Source organism: Tinamus guttatus, unplaced genomic scaffold (genome assembly GCF_059628265.1).
Source record: "Tinamus guttatus ecotype Peru unplaced genomic scaffold, ASM5962826v1 Tinamus_guttatus_pri_ptg000383l, whole genome shotgun sequence".
Lineage (NCBI taxonomy): Eukaryota > Metazoa > Chordata > Aves > Tinamiformes > Tinamidae > Tinamus > Tinamus guttatus.
In genome coordinates, this window is record NW_028288917.1 from 2,998,504 (window position 1) to 3,023,080 (window position 24,577).

The 24,577-nt window shown below is 42.4% G+C and overlaps 1 protein-coding gene across 1 annotated transcript; it reads right to left on the minus strand.

Annotated features, from left to right (window-relative positions):
• On the minus strand, positions 1-22,953 carry TDRP (testis development related protein). Its single transcript, XM_088530562.1, has 4 exons — positions 22,783-22,953; positions 12,727-12,786; positions 3,204-3,307; positions 1-847 (listed from the first exon to the last, which is right to left on the minus strand). Exons 1-4 carry the CDS (start codon positions 22,894-22,896, stop codon positions 502-504), a joined length of 624 nt encoding a protein of 207 aa, XP_088386688.1. The 5' UTR covers positions 22,897-22,953; the 3' UTR covers positions 1-501.
• Between the last annotated feature and the right edge of the window lie 1,624 nt (positions 22,954-24,577).

Sequence of the window (24,577 nt, forward strand, 5' to 3'; positions counted from 1 at the left end):
GGAGTCAGAAAACAGTGTACTCAGTATAAGCATTCTTCCTGCAAGCTACAGATCAGTATTCTTATTAAAAAAGGGACAGCATCAAAACTGAAATTTTGAGTGACCCTCAAATCCCGGGGGAGGGGAAAAAAAAAAAAAAAAAAAAAAGACCTCAAGCTAGTGGAAGTTCCTACATAAGGCAGTCAAATTCACAACCAGTGTATACATTCACTAAGGAATTACATTTTTTTTGGTAAAACCAACAATCCAACGTACTGCAGAGTCTGTGAAATATAGGCACAAAATAGATTCTCTACTTTTTCTTTTTTCAGTGTGGAAAACAGATATTTAACAATGTAATAAGAAAATTCACTATCAGGTGAGCAAAAATTTGCAACAATCTGAATAAAACAAAGTACTGTATAAAGGTGCAATATTGAGCAGATTTGATTTTGGTTTAAACACACAAGTAAATATCAAGGAGCCTTTTTCTTACCTATAAAGTACTCCACGTTAGCAGTATCATTCTAGTTCTTCCCAGTTGTCAGTTAAGTTACCTTTGCTCTGCCGTCTAATACTAACCAGCTTCCCAGCTGACTTGATACTCCACCTGGAGCTGTTTCCTGAGCTCGCCAGGTTCGTGTATTTGGTGGAGCCTTTGGTTTCCTCTTCCCAGCCTGACCAGGCTGTATAGTCACTTAAAGTGCCTGCTGCATCACTGGTGGAGTCAGCAGCAGCAATCTGCGGTGGTTCCCAGCCCTCAATCTCATCTGGTTTCCTAGATTGGGCATTCTGTTTTATCACCAAACTGTCCCAAAAACCTGGCTTCTTTTCTGACTTCATCTCTTCCTTTAATTTTAGGTTTGTTCTAGAAAATAACAATGAGGAGGCAATTATTAAAATTTCCTGAATTTCACGGTCCGAAAAACGCAATTTCTTAATCGAACAGCCTATGCAATAGCAATTAATGCATTTGTTTCATTTATTATATTTTATAGTCAGAAACCTTATTTTTTTTCTCAACAAGAAAGCATCATCTTACATCTGAATGTTATCCACAGCTATGTGCACACATCCACTATTGAAAGAAGTCAGATCATCGCTCTGTGGGAACACCATCAGCTTCAGGAAAAGCTTCTTGTAAACCTGAGCAGAGTAGGGTGTTGCAGGCATAACTGGACATGACCATCTGCTGGTACAGGACTACTCAGCAGCTTTTCTCATTTTTTCCTCCTCTAGTGAATTACACAGAGCTGCCTTTGGAAGTGTACCAAGTACTTTAACATGCATTAGAACAATTTAGGACTTTGAAAAACAACAACAAAAAAAAAGCAAAGCCAGGATAACAGAAGGTTTATGGAAGTATTTTGTCTGCCACTAGTTTTAACATTCACTCACTATTTTTGTCAGTTTTTCATACCAGTTGTTATCATCTTGCCAAATTTTAACTTAAACCCTAAAATATTTGATGTACATTATTACCATTTTATGGATATCATTTTTTCCCCTCTTAAAGACAGAGCTGCATGATATTTTGACAACAGTTGTTTTGTTCTTCCGAAGGAAACACACAAAACCCCTCTCCCCTCCAAAATACAAGAAAAAAATCCACCACCATATATACACTAATTTCTCTCAGAGATAACTTTACAGAGTATTCCTGATGTTCTTCCCCCACTAAGAATCTTCAATCTGAACTAATTCATATTTTCAGTGTGCATCATTTATAATACAGAATGTCAACTGTTTATACCCAAGTGTATGTACAGGCCTGTACATGTAACCATCTAACAAGATGCAAGGAAAACTGGAATTTCAGGGTGACAGGCACAGCCTTCAGGGTTCAATGCACTAAACAGCAAACTCAAAACACTATCTGCTACTAATGTACAAATTACCTTGCCACAAAATAAACTAACTAAACAGAAATTATCGAAATATTTGTTTTTCATTAAGGAAAGCGTGAAATAAACAGCTTGACATTACTTTATTTAAATAGGAGTAACCTATACATTTAACAATTTTTTTTCTGTTAACAAATTTCAAATCTAATAGTAGATTTTTCAGAATTTTCAGAGTCACGAAGTCAAGACACTTCCCTTGTATCCTGTGGCTAGAGGACTTAACAAATCTCATTTTTATTTTAACAATAAAATAGAAAATGTGGGATATTTTTATAGAAAAAAATAAAAAACACACTTAAAATTTAAAATATATACAATTTTCATAGTAGTACTAACATGTAATTCAGTTATCATATTGCACGCTCTCTCTTCACAACTTAAAAGTTATGCAAACAGCATCATCAATGGGTGAGTCTAAACTTAAAGCAGATTCTTTATTCTTACATTTCAGCTTCAATTTCAAAGGCTCCTTAAAGCAAATAAGCGTCTTAACACCTATACAGCGGGACAGACTGCAGCTAGAAGTTCTTTGGAAGCTTTATGAAACAGGCTCAAAATAAAAGGGACATGTATATATTTATATTGCAAATATGTGGCATATATAAACACATTATTCAATGTAAAATGGAAACAAAACATACTATGGCACGTCTCAAAGCCTACATTTCACTTGAACAGGTACACTTATAGGTAGCTCGTTTTTTCCTACTTGCAACAAACATTAATTATGTTCATGAAAGCTATACGCAGCTGATATGAGTGCAAGACAGACCTCTTCCTAGGATAGATTATCAGAAAATTCAGAAAAATACTCTTAATTGTATCAGTAGATAAACTGTCCCAAGCAAATACTTCAGCTCCAATAGGAAAGATGCTGGTACAGCTACACGGCTTATCCCTTTTGGGTGTAGGTAATCTCAAAAGATAAGCACGTAGAGAAAGTAATTCCTAAAATTGACCGTGATTTATCTCTCAGGGATAGAGAGGAAGACTTTGATTCAGAAACCTTTACTTCTTCTCTACAGTAAAAAAAAAAAAAAAAAAAAAAAAAAAAAAGGTAATATGCAGCTGAGTTCCCTTTCCTTCCTGACACATATATTAAAAAAAAAAAAAAAAAAAAAAAAAAAAAAAAAAAACTTCGATAAGTGTCCTTCATAGTACAGCATATATTATTCATTTTAAGCTCAAAACATAAATTTTGAAACGGACATAACCCTTTCTGTATGATTCAGCTCTCCACGAGCGAGGCCTGTTGCTGCCCAGGCTGCACCTGCACCGCCTGGCAGGGGTGTTTCCTACCGCGCACCCCGCTCCACTCACCCTTTGGATTTTGGAGACTTGCATCCGGCGAGCAACTGCTGTTCGTCATCTTTATTGAACATAGACGTCACTTCCTTCCAACCCCGGAAACTTGCCCCCTGAACCTGTACAGAGAATTAAAAATGGTTATAAACATTATCACACATTCAGGGCACTGCGGAGCAGCGCCCGGCAGTACCGAGCGGTTGGTGCTGAGGCGGCAGCCCCGAGCTCAGGGGACACGGCGGCCCCACAGGCCTGCACAAGCCCCAAGGTTGGGAGCACCTTTGGGTTGGCTTCCAGCAGGGGGGATCCTGCTGAGCGAGGCCCGCAGGGCCCTGGGGACGCTCTGCAGGGCTGGGAGGGCGAGTGCCACTGTGGCCTGTCACACGTAAGGGAGAGACGTGAGGAATGTGGGTGGTCTGAGAAGCCACCTGAGGGGGCTGCTGCGTCTCATGAGAGAGAAATTAAATGAGGAAGCTTTACAGAACCATGAAGCTCCCAAGATGTGAACTGCGTTGGGAGCCACACGCGGCTCCCACTTCAGCTCACTGCAACTGCTCCTTGTGCCCCGCTGACACTGGCGTCGCAGCCTGCTCACTCTCCCCTTACTGAGACAGGCGGGCGTACTGCATGAAGCAGACACGCAACACGATGAAAGGTTTGACTACCCTCCCTCCGAGCAAGGGAGCTGCTCTCGTTTAATCTTCTCCCCAGGCCTGGGGACCCGCAGCAGCCCTGTGTGCGCAGTGCAGGGCGGGAAGGCCTCGCTCGCCCCTGCAGCCCTGGCAAGGCCGCGCCGCGATCCTGCCCGTGCTCCTGGATTACACTAAACACAGAGTGACACACTGGGGAAAAACGGGCAGTCAAAACTAAGTTAGAGTTGTCAACACAAGCAAAGGCTAATTCATCACCGCCTGTGCTTCGTTCTTTCTGCAGTGGTACAAAATCAGAATGAATTTGAAGTTTATATTTTAATTGATTGCAGATCATACCTGATATACCCACAAAGCCCTTGAAACATTTGTCTGAAATGACCTACAACTTGAGCACAAACGCCAGCCACGGAGATACCAGAACTACCAACTCCCGGCCTTACAAACACCCCAGCTTCCGAAATTCAGGGAGTGCAATTAATACAGCTGTGTGCTCGTTACCCCCTGCTTTCCATCCGCTGCTCTTCCATTCCGCCGTGTCCCACAGCTCCCTTCCCACCCACCTTCCTCATCTCAGCTGAATGGCCTCAGCTCCCGGGCACAGGAAGGAACCACAACAGGCCTGCTCAGGACTCGGAGCAACCTCTACGCTAGAGCTTTCCCAGCGCTCCAACTCATTTTGGTTTGATGCACACACATGAATCCGGACTTGGGCAAAGCAAATTCGAGCTCTCATTCACAAGGTAGCGACAGGCAAGGTGGGAAAGAGCCAACTTCCCTGCAACTGCTCTGCTCACCTCTATCTAAACCCACTCCTCATCTCACCAGGAATCACAGCAACCCTCCAGGCTTTGTAAGGAAAGCCTATGGTATTTTTCACTATGAGAATAAAGTGAGCATAGATTATAATAAACCCTCTCGTGTTTAATTTAAGCTTATGATTATATATTACAAAATAAACCAACAACTAACATTGACTTTGTATGCCTGTGGTATATTCACTATACCTATGTCATGAAAGGTAGGTTCTATCAACAGAACCAAAACAAACACAGACAAGCTATGGATAATACCGTCAAACAGAAATCTGTCTATATATACACCAAATCTTTGTGTTTAAACTATCAGCCTATATAAGCTGTACTCAATACTTCATGCATCCATGGTATAAATAATGGTCTAATACCTTAACTTTGGCCTTTAAGTGCCTCATCTCATTGCCTTCTTCTGCAGTTCAGATAAAATCTTTAAGTTTACAAGTAACAAGTTTAACAGGAGGATTTTACTACTCTGTCTCGGGTTCCTGTCCCTGCTAAGCAGCTCATGCACCATAGACACTCTCCCAAAAGAATCTCCAAGACATTGGCTCTTGAATATTGAAAAAGGGGAATTTCTTGGAAGTAGAACAGTCTGCTTAAAGAAAAAGAAGAGGGGAAGGGAAGGGGAAGCACAGGCAGGCTCTAGAAAGCACTCAGGTTTTCATATTTTTTTTTTTAAAAAAGTCATCATTCCATTACAGAAAACTGAAAGAAACCTTCATGCAACAGGTATAATCCATAACAACAGAATGATTTGGCAGCGTCTAGCTGGGAAGTAGGGGAAAAAAAGGGGGAAGGGAAAGGAGCCTCCGCCACCACAGCAAATCCACAATTAAAAAGAGCACACAAGCCTCGCTGTCTTAATCCTTTAGGCCTTTAAACTAGAAAAAGACAAAAATATACCTTAGCAATTTAATTTGTGTGTAAGCTTATCTTTCTTCACTAATGACGGTTCATTAAGCCCTTGCCACATAACAAGTCTGCAGATTGAGAACAGAAAGCCCCTCATTGGTTTCAGTGAGCAATACAGACTAGTCTAACTTAAACTACATTGTTTGTAAATAACTTCATAGACAGATGACTGTCTATGAAGTTTTGTTCTTACCTAGCAAAAAAAATCTGCATTTTAACTCTGATATTTAAAAATTTAAGTTCTCTAAATCCCATGCTGATTAACAGATATTAGAAAAGGGCCATTCAATGTCAAGCAGGTAAGTGAGTCCCTATATGAAACACTACAGAAGGCTGACTGTGCATTCTTTCTGCCTGTTTGTAGATCGCTGACTATATGCAAGATCTTGTACAAGATCTTCAGCAAGTACCAGCTCACATTCTCATAAAGTACTTCCACAATGAATCTATAGCAGGCACATAGCAAAATATTAAAAAAATCTGCTAAGGAGTTAGATGATTTATTATTCGTCCAACTGTCCTGAATGAGAACATACATTCAGCCTTTAAGATACTAAGTAAATAAATGGTTGAGGTGTATTTCCAAAAAGAATGATGACAGATTCATGTACGTAAGAGCATGAGTGCTGGAGTAGAATGTATCTTGCTAAAATGCTAATGCTTGCTAATAAAGTCCATTGTGTTGATGCCCCTGGTTGATATTAAGTGAAGTAGGCTGAAAGAGAGAGCAAAACCAGGATCTGCACCTACCACATTCAAGCTCCTGCATCCGATGGTGCCTGCGCTGAGCCCTGACCTCTCCCTTGACCAGTCTGAAAAGGAGAGGACAGCTCGCACTAGAGAGCATTCTCAGTGGCACCACACTTAAGGGAGTTAAACCTCAGCAAAAGAAGGGGTCAAAAGCTTCCTTCTAGTTCAGGAAGCTTTTCTCTAACCACTGAGCTGTTTTTTAAGTCAACATTCTCCTTTTTGACTATGGCTGTCATGTTGCTCTATCACTGATTGAAGACAAAAACTCAAATCCCCCGAGTCCTCATGCCCCAACCCTTCCAGTTTTCCCTGCTGTATTTATATATTTCTCTTTGATTTTCAATTTTTAACCTAGACACCTACACACGCAGCAGCAGTAGAAGCTGCTGTCCTCATCAAGACAGAAAACATTATGTTGCCACTGTGTAAACTCCTGCAGCTGCCAGCAGTTGAGAACTGTTTGCAGTTTTGGTGCCTGCATCCCCAGAAGCTTGTGGTACAACTGGAGAAGATACAGAGAGAGAAAACTACAATTACCAAGGGGTGGAGCAGGAGCCGTATGAGGAGAGGCTAAAGACTGAGACTCTCTAGTCCAGGAAGGAAGAAGGTCATGACTGAGGTTTACAGAAGTCACAAAGGCAGCAGATGAACCGAATGTGGTTCACCAAATGCCATAGCAAGAGGACTAGGATGCACCCAAAGAAACTAAAGAGAAGATTTGTTTAAAACAGGCAGCAGTAAGTGCTTATTTAAACACCACATGAAATTCTGTAACTGCCTTCCTGGGGAAAAAAAAAAAAAAAAAAAGTAAACTACTGGCAGATTCAGACCAGGACTAGCCAAATTCACAATAAGCAGCTTCATAAAGATGCCCTCTACTTAGAGGGTATCCTGTAATATCCCAAAACAGTAACTCTTGATGTTGGAAGCACAGGGTAAAGAAAGAGGCCAAGGTACATTCTCCTAAAAAGCATCTCTTATTGCAAAGATCTAAGGCAGAATATGAGGTTGGATGGACCTGTATCTGATTCAGTAGGGAATTTCCTATGCTGTTGCAGAGATGTGGAAAAAAAAGCTCAGACTCCAGACTCAGACTTAGCTTCCTTGCAATGGATGTCAAATGAAGGTGAGTAGCTAAAGAAGAATACATATTTGGGTTAGCTGACTCCTCTCTGCATAGGAAAATTATTTATATAAAGAGACTAAAATTATTGCAAACATGAAAATATTGATAAAATCTCTGAGCATCAAAGTACTTGTAGAAATTTCACATTTCATTTTTAAGATTTAACTGGCTGCACAAAACTGAAGAGGACTACATCTAAAAGCTTTCAAAGAGAGATCTACATACACAGAACCACAGAACAGTTGAGTGGCTGGGCTCTTCTTGGTGGTGGCCAGTGATACGACAAGGGGTAATGGGTACAAGCTGAAACACAAGAAGTTTCACCTCCACGCGAGGAAGAACTTCTTTCCTGTGAGGGTGACAGAGCCCTGGAAGAGGCTGCCCAGAGAGGTTGTGCAGTCTCTTTCTCTGAGATCTTCCAAACCTGCCTGGAAGCCACCCTGTGCCACGTGCTCTGGGTGTCCCTGCAGGGGGGTTGGGCTAGGTGATCTCTAGAGGTCCCCTCCAACCTCAACCATTCTGTGATTGTGACCCTCCAGAAACAGTTTTTGAGCAGGAAGCTGCACTGGATGATCAGCTACAGCAGAGAGCGCAGTCCATATCCAGGCAGGTTTTAAGTACCCCCGAGGGATGAAGAGTCCATGACCTCTCTGGGCAACCTGCTCCACTGCCCAGACACCCTCACGGCAAAGAAGTGTTTTCTCATGGTCTCCAGTTCATGGCTGCCACCTCCCATCCTATCACTGGGCAGCCCTCAGAAGAATCTGGCTGTCTTCTTTATCTCCTCAACTGAAAGATCGGTAAGATCCCCCTTGAAACCTCTCCTCTCCAAGTTGGGCAGTCTTACCAGTAAAGATAAGGCAAAGGTGGCATTCGGGACCATTCCTGAGCTTGGAGGCGATCCATGGAGAAAAACCAAACACCTGATTGGCATCACTAGAACACATCCAGCTTTTACACAGAGAGCTGCACACAGCAACTGAAAATGAGAGAGAGGACTAGAATTCTAGCACCAGACGTTAGAAAGTCCAAACCTCGAGGGAGCTTTATTGGATACTGCAGCCTACAATTTATCAACATGAAAATGAGAATAAAGCAGAAGAACCAAGATGCCGCTTTAATACGATACTGGATAAGATTATGGACACCTATCTGGTTCCATACTTGATCTGACTATGACAGCATACACTATCCCTATCAAAACAGCCACCTTTCTCCCCCACCTTCCACTTCAGCTGTTTAGAAAGCTGTGCAGCAGAGTGTCCTGTGCAATCACCTAAAAGAATCAGTGGAAGAAAATATATACATACATATAGAAATAAATGAATCAACCAACTGGCAGATTAATGACAAAAAAAAGTCCTGTCCTAATAGGCATCCAAAGATCTCAAGCCTCGAGCACAGATTCCAGTTCAGTAGATTAAATTCCCATTTATAAACTACTCTATTCCCATTTAGGAAGCACCCTATTCCTCCTCCACCATGAAAAATGTTTTTTAAAAAGCTGCCATTTAATTAGTATACCATATAAAAGGGGCAGTACAAGTAGTCACACATGGATGCAGTCTGCCTCTCCCTAGTACAACTGCCTGCTGTTTGTCCCCCTCAGTTCCAAACCCTCTGCTTTGATGATGCTTCCAGGCTCAGGGTCCATCTGTCAGACTGATTCCTGAGGATGAGTTTCTCAAGAAGGCAAATCGGGTCCATCAGACACCCCTGCTGAAGTGGGTGGTCCCAGTCCTCACATTTACACTGCCTTCCTTGCACCATGCTCTTTTATCTGTGGGGATAAGTTAATTACAGGATGTCAGAACTGGACAACCACCACGGGCTGTGGAAGTCAGAGGCAACATCATCTTTCCTGTGGCAGCAACTGTTTAACAACTCAAGCACCCTGTGAAGCTTGCAGTTATCTAACCCCTTTCTCCTGTACATCCAGTGCAAATCACCTCATCTCCTGAGCCTCACTCTGTAAACTCAGTCCTCAATGTAAGAATTTTTTGCTCTGTTGCTTATACTGATTCAAGAGAATCAAATGCACAGAAACTGCATAAAAACTGTACACAAAGTGCCCCAAAGAGGGACAGCCCCTCTTTGGTCTGGAAGCCTCTCCTAGCTTTAGAAGCACTACTTAAAATGACTGACTTGTGTACCAGATTTCTCCACACCAATGCATTCTGACAATTCCCGTAATTCTGAGCTTCCCATACTAGGCAGGCACCTTAGGCAATGAATAATGAAGGAACAACCGAGCAGCCTACTAAGAAACAACAAAGCATCACTGAGAGGGCTCTTCACTTAACTTCACTGCTGAAGGCACATAACTCACCACGAGAGCTCTACCAGAGCGCAAGAAGATTCATGAGAAATTAGAAGCCACACTAGAAAACATAGCAAAAGAGTGACCATCTGGGGATTCCAGCAGTTGGTTATAATCTAAAACAGTAAATTCCTTCTAAAAAGCAAACTGAAAACTTATGCCACGAAACACATATATATTCAGAAGAACATATACTAAAGAGAAAGACTATTTGTAAATTTAATTGATAACGCGGATGTGGTAATATATGCTAACACCTTATCAAGTGGAAAAGAAACAGCATAAAATTCCATCTATTCAAAGAATAACACGGAGAAATTGGGCACAGTATATTAGATATACATGATAAACAGTTAAAAGTTTCAAAGTAGAAGATGACAGTGCACTGGAACATTACTTTACATAAAATGGCACTGCTTTGTGAATGATGGTACTGCCTTATGAACAGATACTGGTAGCTGGATGCACATTCTCGGTACAATTTTCTGCTCCCTGCCTGCCTGACCAGCAGGGCCTTGGAGCACAGAAGTGGCTCCCTGTGGGCGATGACAAGCCATACGCCAACAGTCCTTAGGACCCAAAGCAGCAATTACAGGGGATTCTTGCTCCATACCTGCAAGGAGAATTGGCATGTTTAGTGCCACCGTGTAGCTAAGCAGCTAATCCCTAAAAGAAAAAAAAAAAAAAAAAAAAAAAAAAGAACTCTGCTCAGCATGTACGAAATGAGATTTCCAGAAATTTATACTTTGGCCAAGTTTTAGCAGAATGCTGCAAGTATTTTCACATCATAAGTTTGACAGTTGGTAGATCAAATCCCTTCAAACTAGAGGTATTCCAGAACACTTGTTGTTGTTGTTTAATGGTAAACAAAAAGAACGGATTTTCCTCTCAGCCTTGACTGAGAAGAAACAATTGCTTGTGCTGCAGCTTCCGTTCCTCCTCCCCCAGCAAAATGAGCCCCCCCTCAAAAAAAGCTGGGGATGGAATTTTCCATATAAGTAGTTTACAGTTCAGTGAAGTCACAGCTAAGTGTTTTATAACAAAAAAAAAAAAATCAATCAGCTTTAATTCCAGAAGTGCTGTTACCGCCTCACAGGAAAGCTATTCATAACATGCAACAATTGAAGTAACAGAAAATGAAGAAACAACCCCCTCCCCTTCAGATTTGCTCCAGGTATCACAGCATTTGGCAGGAGAAGGTTCAGAACTCCCCCAGTTTCTGATGTGCAAACCAAGAGCTACTCCATCCTGCATTTCCGAGGAGCAGAAACTCCAGAATTTGGCCCTACAAGAACGTCCTAGCATTTCCCATTTTATTAACATATTGGGTTTTTTTCCCTCCATCAGAGGGAAACTACTCTCTTTCCAGAAGTAGGCGCAGTACCTGTGGCAGAGATGCCTTCACTATGGTTTTCGCTCAGAATTTCTGCACTTTGGTAACACACCTGAGATCAGCCAAGGCCCAACGTGCAGCATGGCCTCATCCTGCATTTCTCCATTTCCCAGGCTATCGCTGGAGGGTTCGCAGCTGCTCCCTGTGCAACGCCACGAGGCCGCTGGTTCAGGGCTTCACCCGCCTCCCAGGGGAACCTGGACAACAGCAGCTTCCCGCGCGAGCGTGAGCGTCTTTTCCCAGCCTCCGTCACCAAGGCTGGCACGTGCTGCACCTCCGAGCCCAGCTCAAAGGCTTTCCACTGAGAACAGAGCCCAAGACCCAGCTTAAAGATGCAACGAAGGGTGTCTCCCCTGAGCAGCAGAGGCACCCACGCATTTCCTTTTTCTTTGCAGGCCTTTCTTGACTTCTCCTTTATACTTCACTGCTGAGAACGATATATTCACCAAAGACCCACACTGGAAAGGCCACGTGCACATTCACCAGCCCGTTACGAGTTATTCAGTATTTCAGAACTGCCGCAACATCACTCTGCTCGCAGCTCTAAGACGAGACATCAGGAAAAACAAAGTGCTCTCATCACCGACAAGAAACTATAAAGATGAGAAAATAAGGAGCTTTCCTGTGAATCCATTTTTAATGTAAGGAGGGTTTATTTTGCAACACACAAATAATGCAGCTCAGTGGATTGCCTGATGACTTCTTTTTTCTTAAAAAAAATCAAATTAACAAATCTTCCTGATTAAGAAATGAACTAAAAAAATTGATATAAAACTAACAAAAAATCCTAAAATTGGCTTAACACTCATCACCTGACATAAAACAACCAGTAGTTTATGTTTTCATAAAAATGAATCTGTTTTTTTCTAAAAAGCAGAAAATACATAGTACACTCGGACTTGTATTTTCAGGGAAAATTATGCTGCATCTGAAGTAGAACAAAACAGTAGTAACAGAGGCAGATGTTCAGTTTATGCATATAAATGTCAAGTATCCTATTACACTAATGAAACAATTTTAAATGTTTTCCCCATACCTATGGAATTTCAAAGCAAGCTCTAGCATACAACAAAAACTTCCCGTTCTTTCATCTTCTACTAATGTATTTTAAGAACATTAAAAAAAAATTCTTGGACCCATATCAAGGTAAAGAATTCTCCCTTGTACACGTACTTTTCTTTTTGGAAAGAGATACAAAATGAAGTTCTTGTGGTCAGAAAGCCCACTGAGTTGCATATAAAATATGCAATAAATAATAAATCCTTTTGCTTTTCATGCCTTTCATTGCCTATTTTATCTTTAGACAGAATTTCAGTTACTCCTTCTCATTTCCTTTAATTATCACACAAAAAAAGGAATTCAGCTATGTTACTGAACTATTTGTTGCCAACATCTTACTTCAAGGAGAACCAACCACTGACAGTATGAAGAAGAATCGTAAGTAATTTAAAAATCTCACATGAAGTGCATAAATAAGCCTCAATTCAAGCTATACATGAAAAGTTCTTAACTGACATTGAAATATATACGATACAAAATAAGTTACAGTTCCAAGGAACAGATATTTACCTTTGTTGCAAGTTGTGACACTGAAGAAGAAACTTCATCATGGAGAAACTGGTCTTTATTCTCAAAAAAAAAAAAGGATAAAAAGGCACCACAGTCAGTTTCCATTTGACAATAAACAGCGACATTTTTCAGTGTATTCATAATGCTTTAATTTTATTCAGCCTATCAGAATATGCCAAAAATGCCCATCAGAATTGTCAAATATGATCATAATGCAAAACTAACTAAACATCATCAATAACAAAATATATTTAGAATCATAAAAATGCTTCATCAAAAGTAATAAAATCTGTGCAAAATCAAGCTTTCTTTTGGAATCCCCTGTATTCACCCTCAGTCATTTTCTATGTTTATGACAGTTACCATTTCCAAAGTCAAATTTACCAACTTTCCACCATCAACAACCCCAACTAAAATAAGGGCTAAGAAGTCAATATGCTCCTTGCTTAGAAAGCTCTTTTTTTTTTTTCAAGTAGTTCTATATAAACTAGACCACATCTCCACATATGCATACACTCACGCACACAGAGTATACTGCAGCCCAACGTTTCCGAAGATCTCAGCTCTTGTTGATGCTGTTAGCAAGGCCGATGAGGGTGCCTGCATGAAAATCTACATTGTTTGAGTGCTACAGGTAGGTCTTTAGACAATTCTTAAGAACAGGGGGCCCAATTCCATCATCATTACCTTTGAGAAACCAGCTTCAGAGCCCTTTTTTTGTTGCTGTTATATTAATTTCAATTTGCCCATTGATATTTTCCTTTATAGGCAATACTGCTTATTATATTCATGGACAAGGATGGAATTAGGAGCATTCCAAAAACCACTGAGGACCATCAGACCACAGTTCAGTTATAACTGTATTTAGAAAATACTTTGGGATTACTCTTTGGGACCGAATACAAAGTCAGGAACTCTTATATCAGTCAAAATGAGAATATTACTTCCTGTGAATCTTAACAAGTCACTTACAAGATTTTGCTGAGCTGCCTTTAAAATAGGAGAATAGTATTGTAGGTGGCATACCAAGAATGACAAAATATAGATTTGCACAAGATTAACATGAAATTCAGTTTGTTTTTTCTAAATGAGAATCGCTAGCAATGTTTTAAGCAGACCACCCCCCCAACACACACACACACATATATACAATTACAGATATACACAGTTTTCTGTTTTTCCCTCAACATTACCAGCTGTCGCATTTTTGGAGGAGGCTACAAAGCCCCAGCTTGGCGATAACTCTGCTTGGACATGGCACAGCAGCTACAGAACACTTCATCTAATCCCTCAAAAGTTTTACCAAAGAGAGAAGAAAAAAATTTAGGAGTTGTAAAAGCCCCAAGGGGAAGCATGAGCAAGACTGAGTTATGATCACAGACATTCAGAGCTGTCAGAGCTGCAGGTTTTGGCCACCAGGATCATCAATCCAGAAGAAAAAAGGCAATAGGCACTAGTGCCTACCCCTTCATTTTACATTTCCCAGTTTCAGAGTATCTTAGGAAGGGAAGTAAAAGCATGGAAATGCATAAACGAAGTTCCTGCTCTACTATGAAAAAACGGACATGTGAGGGCAGGCAGTTCTAGCAAGGCAGAGGGCGAACACCACAAAGCACGAGGCCACTTTCACCCTGCAAGCGGCTGCGGGAACAGACGGGAGCTGCAGCGAGCACCGCCAGTGGACATGGATACACTTCATGGGCATAATAAAACATGGAAGCTGTCTTTGATGAAAGATGCAATTTAGAATAAATGGCAGGCAAAGGTTAATTATTTTTTCTTAATGTGTGACAACTGCGTTTTTTGTTAATATATCCATATCCAGTGCTACATACTATGCAAACGAAGGGAGGAAGGAGCTGACAGTACCACTATTCTCACACACTGAAGGGCTGGCAGCAATACAAATTTGAAAGATATGAAATATAAAGATTAAAGGATATGAAACCCTCAGGAAAATATCTGGTGAGAAGCAATTACTTAAAATATGTATTTTTTTCCAGAGTGGAACACTTAGCAATATCAAGAGGCCAAGGAGAGATCTATAAAGGAAGTTACATTCATTTTAAGATTTGTTCCTTAAGATAAGGAGAGCTGGACGGTTCTGCTGCATTTCTGATGCCCATCCATGTCCTACAGGCTAGCATTAATTCTTGATCAAAGTCGGCCAGCAGACTTCAATTTAGCAGTCTCAAAGATTTCTAAACATTTTGAGAAAAAAAAAAAAAAACACACACCTACAGCTAGGAGAAGCACTGAGAACCAAATTAATGTCCCACAGCAACAGAGAAAAAGTGGGGTAGAGGCACAGGCTGCCCCTGCACACGCTGACCCTCGCACAGCCCACGGGGAAGAACCTCCGGGCATGTGGGGCAGGGATTAACAGAGATCAGAGGTGGGAAGACCTAAAGAGAAAATGCATGAATCACACACAGCTTCTGATATGTATTCGCTGCTTGTGTTGGTGTTCAGAGCTTGGGCATCTGGCAATTCGTTTTTCAATTTCTGTGCGGGGGAATCTACTGGAGAGATATTTACAAGAAGTCAAGAGGCGCCTGCTTTACCACGTCACATAGCTAACGCTGGCACTCTCACCAATTCTCAGTTATTTCACTGTATTTTTAGTCTAGCTAGCTTGCAGTTATGACAACTCATTTTTAGAAAAATTTGGACCACGTTCTCGTAGTATCTAGTAACCAAGTAGATGACTAAATGCAAACACCAGTGGGAAATGCTGATCAACAACTTGAATAGGCTTCCAGCTCTGCCAAGGGAATGTTGGTATGCACAGCGTGTTTTCCTAAGGAAACAAGTGCCCTTTTGTTGGACATACTGCAAACCATAAGGTACTCAAGGGATTAATTCAACTAGCACACAAACCTTTTTGTACAGAGATCAAAATTGTAATCTACTTCCCTCAGCTTCCTTTGTGGTAAAGTAATTAATTAGTCTCTTTAGATCATTCACTTTAATAATTCAGTCCAAGAGGAGAAGCACTGGACTTCAAAGAGTTAAGGCAAATAATAGCATCGTCTCACCCCGCGTGCCCTTCTTTGGCTCTAGTACATAAAATGGTTTATTATTGATTTTCTGCAGGCAGTTGTGGAACCTATACTAGACGTCAGAGCTGAAAGCACGTAAACTAAACAAGTTATTATTTTAAGAGCAGATCCTCTCACTGTAAATTATCACTCTTCTACTGCCCTATTAAATCTCCTCTGCCTATTGCCATGGCTCATTGAGGACTAAGCATAACTTAGAGTCTGTTATCATGACTGTTAGTGCCCATGAGATTATGACCTACAGAAGAACACCTTAAGCGAATGCAAAGCAAAACACAGACACACACTGCAGGGGAGAGTTTGCAACAAACATCCCAAGTAATTTAGTGATGGGAGATGCAGGAGAGCGGGGAGAGAGTACGTGGGGAATTACAAACCTGGACGTTAACCTCTGGAGCTGGAAAGACTCCCAAAGCACTGATTAGAAACTGAAGAGTAGAACAGCTGTATGCATCTAGGCTGAGCAGAGGCAGCACAGAGCACACTGCCGGTTCACTGGCCTAAACCACAGCTAGCAAAAATGCACAGCTCCCTTGAGCTGGGGGAGGATTTGGGTCTAACTTTATATGAAATAGATGGGACTAAAGCAGATTGTGCATGCAAAAGTCACTGTTTCTTTAGTTTTGTAGCTGAAACAGAAGCAGCAGACAACGCAAAGTATACTTAAACCAAGGTGAGAGGGAAGTTATCAGAGAAATTCAGTAGTGTCAGGCCACATTTTGTTTGTCCTGCATAAATACATTTGGAAAAAAAATAGCATGTGGACATACACTTTCAAAGTCAGGAAATTGAAACAACCTCCAAAATAGTGATCAAATGTAAATGGTCAAATAGCTATATTATTTTAACATACCCTTAACACATCTGAAAAATAAGACTCAACAGAAGAAAAAAGACGCCAAAGATGGTATTTTTAACAAACTAGGGAGGTATTACACAGCCGTACCCGGGGGACTGTCTCTGGGACACCAGGCTGTGCTCTGCAGACACTGACTCCCAAGCCTAACTGTGAATTTCCTCTGCTCCTCTCTGGCTCCCTGGTAATACAGATTAAGATCATGTCATTAATCTTGTCCTTATTTCATCTACTGCTAGACCTCCAACTTCTACCTGCATGTCCTTAAAGCAAGCAAGCGACCCAAACTAGTCATGTGGGCAGATGATGAAATTTTCTCATTAATATCACAATGAAAATATTAAATTAGCCATTTCTAAGGTCTGTTCATGCTCAAGGATAATTTGGTATTTTAATTGTGTTTTTTCTTCATATACAAAAGAGACTTTTGCACTCCAAATTTCTCCCTAAATTTGGAAAGCACCTACACTAATTAATCCCCCATATAAAACACCCCTGTGACCTCTGTGCTGCACATCTGCTAGGCAACTCTGGCAAAATTGAGAGTACATTTTCTTTTCTCTTTGTGCACAAAACAAACATCAGGTACATTAAATAAGTCCAATTCCATCGCTGTACATCTTTGCTAGACAACACTAATCTCTAAACAGGGTTTTTTCAAGAGTCCAGGTGACTATTTCAGATGCAGCAGACAACTGACCCCGTACATTAAAAATGTTTCTGCCTTCTAGGTCCCAGTCCTTTATAACTACCTTTTATTCACCAGATTGACTTGAAGATAAAATGTAATTTTCCTATCTTTTCATCTTTTAAATTATCAAAACTGAATAAATTAAAATCAAGAAGAAACACTTTCCTCCTACAAAAGATCCCACAGCTGTCAAAAGCTTGTTTAGCATTTTCATAAACTTTCATAGAAAGTTTTAACTGCTGATTCTTACAGCTATTGCTTAGCACTCCTTGCCTTTTCAAGTAAAATAATCTACACTATTCACATATTTTTAGTGTGAATAGATGGTAAGGGCCCAAATTTACTGCAGAAGATTTATTTCAGACTATAAGCACATATGTAAGAGTACTTTTGTATTTATCGCATTTATTAACGTTACAAAATAACAGAGTATCGTATTCCTATGCTGTAAGCTTTTACATCAATACAGGAGGGTTCTTCTTTGTTTAGTAATTGTTCGCATTATTGCACACCTCTGTAACAAGTGATTTTACCCAGGCTTTGCTATTTTTTCAAAGAACATTATACACCTTAACAAATAAAAAGCTCAGATCATTAAGAATTTGTTTTTGTCCCATTTGATTCAAAAGTCTACTTTGAAGTATTTAAAATATGCTTCAAGAATTGGTAACAATTATATTAAGATCAAAATAACATATATGATGAAGCTGAAACAAAATAAATCAGTACTCAATTTGACTATAGGAGCTTCAATAATTCAAATACTCCAGTGAAAACTTTTCCATTTCTATGATACCAATCTGACTAGAATTTTTTCCATCAACTATTTTTAACAACTCCTACGTACAAAGATTTTTTATTTGCTGTTTCCTGATCCAGAAAACAAACCTACTGTAGTTCAAAAGAGAGTAGTGGACATACTATTTTTATGCAGTCGTAGGCATCTGAAATTAAATTATACATCTAAAAAAAGATCTCCTAGTAGTAATGAGAATATTTGCATAGTATCATTTCTGCTAAGTAGCATCAAAACAGCCTGAACATGTGATTTTCTGTTGTGGAGCTCACCAGCAAAACCCCTGTTTCTTTTTGACGTACCAACTTCGGTGCTCACATAGATCTATCAAGCCAGTATCTGCTCTCCCAGAAGACAGAGCTGATGACAAAACCCTTTGGAAGTGCACTTTTATGATGACAGAACTGTCTACCTGTTATTCTTTTGATGGTAACAACTCTGTATATCTGCAATGTGTAACCACTGTCAAAAGACAGGTTTATACATTTTTCCCATTTTCTATTGCAGCTATTTTACTACTAAAATATTCAGGGAATGAAAAACATGAATTCTTGTGCAAAAGAGTAGGTTAGTTTTTCCATCAACGGCAGAAAAAAACTCCAACACTACTAGGAAAGTACAACCCTACACCTTGCAAAACTATATGGAGATACAAAAAACATCTTAGGAAAAGAAGATTTCAATAAATGAGCAGAAGAAGAGGACAGTAGTTTATGGATCATTTGAAGGGGATAATTCTGACCTGGGCGAGCAGGGAAGAAGAGAAATGAGGTTGCTGCCCAACAGAGGCTACCTTAGATGGGAAAGCACAGAAGAAGCCACGGCAAATGGAAAGAGCCTATTAAGAAAAAAAATGTTAAAAGCTGGGATATAAATTTGACTTTAAATGTCCAGAAGCAAAGGGAAACCAGCTGAAGAATGCAAAACAGAAGGATGCCACAAGCTTTATGCTATAAGCAACAACATTAACATCAGCTAGGGCATGTGTACAGCCTAGATGAAGAGGGAAACGCCATGCAATGACTGGGAGCCCAAGAGGGGGAAGCAACCGCCATGAGGCTAGGAAGGGTCTGCACAGGAATCCCAACCGTCTAGACAGAAAGAAAAATAAGACCTGAGTTTTATAGAGGAAGCAGCAGTAAAGTATAGACACAGATTCTCTTTTGCATAACAGATAAAAACCACAGTCTTGAGCTCGCTCAAGATTAACAAAATAATAAATATTGATGTGGTCTATAGTAGTAGACCAACCAGAAAACAGATGCTTTGAAAGACTTCTGAGAGAACTAAACAACAGGGAAAGCAGTAAGAGGCAAGAAGCATATGGAAGCTGGGTCAAAGGGGTAAAAATGGCAGTGAAAGATTTGAAAAACATAAAAACTGAGAACACAACTCTGCAGAGCTGCATGAAAGTGGCAAGAAAGAGAAATTCTCTGCTTAAGAATTGCCAAAGGATAAATCAGACAAGGAGGTGGAAGAGCAAGAAAAGCAGGCCAAGGAAGGTTTCCAGAAAGTTTCCACCATCAACCCCACAGTCAGTGTTCAAGAATGACGGCTGAACAGGTGACAGATTTTAGAGAGAAAAATGTCACTGAAATGTTGTAAGACCAGCTTGGATGAAAAGAAAAGAAACAAACAGGCTAGCATAGAGGGGACTTATGAATAAATGAGAAGAGTAATGTAGGCAAAGCCATATGGGACTTATTCAAAGGGTTAGAAAGTGAAGGGAAGACTTTAGCTGGATTAACATTTACTGCTTTATTTTTTAATTAAAAAAAATAAAACTCTTATTCAATGTATTAGTAGAACATACAACCTTCTGCTTCATTTCCACCCATTCCTTCAGGGCCTGTCTGCTTTCTATTCATTTTAAGATGAAAGCATGTACTTAAAATCATACCAGAGACTTAAACATATTAATTAAAATAGATAAATTCTGTATAGCTAGTTTTAAAACATCCAGTGAACAAGTCTAAACAAAATTCAGCACAAAACATGTTTCTGCACATAACTTTCTTTGTAGTTTCTGTTATATTCGTTATTATACTCAGAGAACAGGTCAAGAAACCTGAAATACATGAAGTATAAAGTTGCAAAAGATAATATAGATCAGCTTGCACCCAGCAACTACTCTAGTATGTTTATTTTTTTTTAAAGAGTTGAGCACCATTTTATGTATGAGTTCCATGAAACATTGACACATTATTGACATCTGAGACCCATTATAGTGACTTTAATCAATGAGAACCTAGCATGAGTATAAAAACATTGTCAAAAACAACCAGTGTTCTCATTCAGAAAACCTGCAGTTTGAAATATAATGAGCACCTTACAACCTGTGTGCATGTTTGCCACGCACTGCTGCTGCTGTTTCTCGCACTTTTTCAGACGTAAGTGCATTAATTTCACTTTACACATTTGTAGTATTTACATGTAATAAGCTGCCTACATGTATAAATTGTAGCTTTAGCCAATGAAGCCTGTTCACTTTGCAAAAAGAGACGAAGTATAAATTAGTTTTTATAATTCAATCCAAAACTGTCCAGTCTAAAAAAAACTTACAATTCATACAGTTATTTACACAAGTACCGTTTCAGAATTTACTTATCTTTCTTATCTCAGGAAGCAGCTTACTATTTTAAACAAGTGTTATCAGTTCAAAACACTTTATTGAATGCAGAAACTTTTTTTGCTGAAAAGTGGCTAAAGGCTGACAATTCCCTCCCATTGCAATTTTCATGTTCCAAAATTTCTTTCTCTTCTCCCCTGGAACAGAATCAAACCATTCTCAGAAACCAAACTGACAAAATGTCTGTCATCAGGTAGAACTTTTAATTCACACAAATTCAAATGCCTGCCTGAGTAAGCCCAGACCATACTTCCATATCAAAATGAAATGAGTATTTTTTTTATGGAGTAACAAAGATTATTTTATTTCTAGCAGCTTTGTTCTTTATTCCTTTCTTCTACGACAATCATCAGGTTGTTCTGTGAGAATTCCTTCTCTCTTTCTCAGCTTTGAAGAAATGTCATATCAGCAAAATTTCATTATACTGGAAGACTTTCAATCAGCTCTGTTTTTAATGGCACAGATGCCACTACTATATTCTGTAAGCAAACAGTTTCAGGATTATTTATTTTATATTTGAATGCTTGCTCCATTAAAATGAAAACAAAGTCAAAAGATCTTGTTGGCAAAGGCAACACATCAAAAATTAAAATCAAAGTGTTAGCCTAGAGTTAATCTTCCCTTTTACTAAAGGAAACGAACATAGAGAAAAGGAAGTCTAAGAGTAATTTTATGCCCAAAGGCTACTGCAGGGCTTTCTTAATTTATTAAAAAGCACTCAAACAAGTTATTTAGAGTTTGGCCCTCAAGAGAGTAAACTGGGGAAGTCCTGCATTTTTTTCTCCTAGCGAGGTAATTCTTCATCCACTGCTCAAACAGGCTGCACAGTGACAACCAGGAGGAGAAGCTGTGGAAGACCAAGACTTTCTTACAACAGCTTTACTTTCCCCAAAGGTGGCTGAGTGATGCTGGCCAGGACACTGCAGAGCTTAGAACAGGGACTGACAAAAAAGCAATGCAGACACAGCTTAGTACTTCTTGGTCATAGGGACTCACGTCCCTGCACAAAGCAGGGATGAAACATTGGGAGTGCTGGCAGGGTGGAAGATCGACCTTCTCATGTTGCGGGAGGAGGGTAAGGCCAGGGGTCTCAAAGGGGCTTTGGAGTGTTTGTGGCCAGAGAAGCTGTGAATAGTCAGTGGGAAGCTCTGGGGGACCTGAGGTGTCCCAGTTAAGCCCAGTTAAATGGTAAGCAGTAACCCGCAGCACAGTGAGAACAGAGGAAGTTTCCAAGCATCCCAGGACAGGAGCTGCGGAAGGAAGGAGACCAAATGTGGTACAGGAGCGTGTAAGAGACCTCCGAGGCCACCTTCAACTGCACCATCGCTCCCTGCCCCCGAAAGGGTCACCAAGCCCCGTTCACAAAGCACCTCCGCTCCATCTCTGCCACAGGACAAGATCCTGCCCGCCCCACACACCTTCCCAGCTGCTGCCAAGCAAGCGGCAAAGCTCAGAGGGCTCCTGCGGCTGCAGGGCAGCAGAAGGGACCAGGACAGACCAGAGTGGTGATTTCTGATACTGGTGAAAGCTGCCAAGAGGGAGGCACCGGCTGCTGCTACGGGGAGAGCCGGCTGTGGCACAGACACCCCGCAGCACTGAGCGGGAGCAGGACCAGGGGCTCGGGCCGGGCACCCAGACGCGCTGCTGCTGGGCAGGACAGCCATGGGCAGGGAAGGGATGTCAGGCTCCAAGCTCAGGCGTTTGCAGCCCCCCGAGCCGCGATGCGCCAGGGGGCGAGGGCTCGGGCGACAGCCGCGCCTGCCCCGCTCTCGCCGAGTTCGCGGGCGCGGGGGGCAGACACCCCGCGGCGCCCCGCGCGCACGAGGCCCCCTCTGCTCGCCCATCGCGGCTCCCCGCGGCCGCCTCTCTTGCCACCCCCGCGGGGGGCGGCGCGGGCTGCGGCGGCCGGGCCGAGCCGAGCCGAGCGGAGCCGAGCCGCGCGCCCCGCTGCGCGGAGGCCGCAGCGCCGGGCCGGGGCGCGCACCGCGGAGCGGCGACTCCGCGCCCGGGCCGCGCTCCTACCTGGGGCGCCGGGAAGGCGGCGGCGCTGGGGGGCGGCGGGCCGCGGGGCCGGCTCTCCTCCTCCTCGGGCGAGTCGTCCAGGAGAACTTTGCTGCTCTTGTTCAGCTTCCACATGGCGGGCGCGGGGGCGGCGGCCTCGCCGCGCCGCGCTCCTTCCCGGCGGCCGGAGGGGCGCGGGGGAGCGGGCGCTGCCTCCGGCCCGCGGCTGTCACCGCGCGCGGGGGAGGAGCGGAGCGGAGCGGAGCGGAGCGCGGGGCGGCTGGGCCGGGAGGCGCCCGCTCGCGGCCGGCGACTGCGGCAGGGCGGCCGGGGGCGGGCGGCGCCGCGCCCCGCGCTCCCTCCTCACCTGCGGCCGCGCCCCGTCGCCGCCGCCGCCGCTGCCATCTTTGCGGCGGGGCCGGGGCTCGCGCGTCTCCGCCGCGCTCCGGGCCTGCCCGGGCCGCCCTGCCCCGGCGCGGGCCCGCGGCGCTGCCCGCACCGGCAGCCGGGCCCAGCCGCCCCCCTCGGGTGGCGCCGGGAGGCAGCGGCTACCGCCCAGCGGCTGCTGCCACCTGCGCGGCCGCCGTGTTCGTGGAGTCGTTATGGCTGGAAAAGACCGTCAAGATCGAGTCCAGCCGTGAACCCACCGCTGCGCTGCCCGCTAAACCGGGTCCCTAAGTGCCTCAGCTGCCAGGGACGGTGTCTCCACCACTTCCCTGGGCAGCCTCGGACAAGTGTCTCCATGAACATCCCCAGCCTGGCACTCATTTTGCCACTCTGTCCAACTGTGGTTTAGGGCCAGACGTCCAGAGAGCCATGAGGCTGCCCTGGCCCTGTGTGCACCATGGAGGGACCCTGTTGTGCATCTCGCCTTCGCTACCCCATCGCTTTGGGGCCAAGATCCCACCTGCGCGGCTGGAGAAGCACTGCTGCAGGTCCTGCGGCTCGTCGTGCTGCAGGTACCGAGAGTACGCAGGCACCCACGAGGCCAACCTTCACCATGAAATGAATAACAGCACCTTTCTGCCCTAGAGCAGCTATCCCTAACAGCTGGCACCGTAACCCAAGAGGCATCATCCTTTTAACCGCCATCTCACTTCCATACCCATTGCAGCTTTTTTGAGATGATTTAGGAATGTTGTGTACGTAACTGTAATTTATTACCCAGCCTCACAAAAGACATGTTCACTTGCCTTTAACCGAAAGTCACGAAATTTGCATGAGGACAGTTTGAGCCCTCTGTGTTGGCAAAGAGCTTGGTGAAATCATGTTCGTATGCCTAAAGCATGTACCCACTGCTCAAAGGCCTGGAAAAACTTTAAATTTTGGAATAAATTTCCAAACAAAATATTCATTATCTCATTGTCAATCCCTTCTCTTGCAAGACTAAAAATTATTAAAACGTGAACCACAGAATTCCGTTTCACATCTTGCGTTAATATTAACCGAACCTCAAGAGAGCAAGAGACAAAACACATTCTCAGTTATTAAAGGCAGATTTAGCATGAGTTTCCTCTAGAAGGACAGGTCAATTTTTAACTAGTTTTTTAACCTCTCAGTGTGTTTAACCTCTCAGTGTATATCCTACTATATTAATCCATTGCCTTTCTTATACTATTTTGCTTTCCCTCATTGGAAACATCAGGTCTGAGAGCATGCTCAAGTCTGGCAAATGCGTGTGTTCAGTCTTGGTCTCATGAAGAATGAGACTTCATCATTCCCAATACAACTGTGCACAAAAATTAAAGTTAACCACATGTCTTTTTGTTTAGTTTTCTTAATATTAAGCTTGTGGATGTCGTTGCGAAATCCTGAC

Bases quoted from the DNA above. Each gene is read 5' to 3' on its own strand.
- TDRP (XM_088530562.1), bottom strand. From the start codon at position 22,896: ATGTGGAAGCTGAACAAGAGCAGCAAAGTTCTCCTGGACGACTCGCCC. The intron at 12,787-22,782 runs GTAGGAGCGCGG...TTTTTTTTTGAG, and splicing joins CCGCCTTCCCGGCGCCCCAG to AATAAAGACCAGTTTCTCCA. The intron at 3,308-12,726 runs GTAAATATCTGT...TTCTCTGTACAG, and splicing joins TGTCACAACTTGCAACAAAG to GTTCAGGGGGCAAGTTTCCG.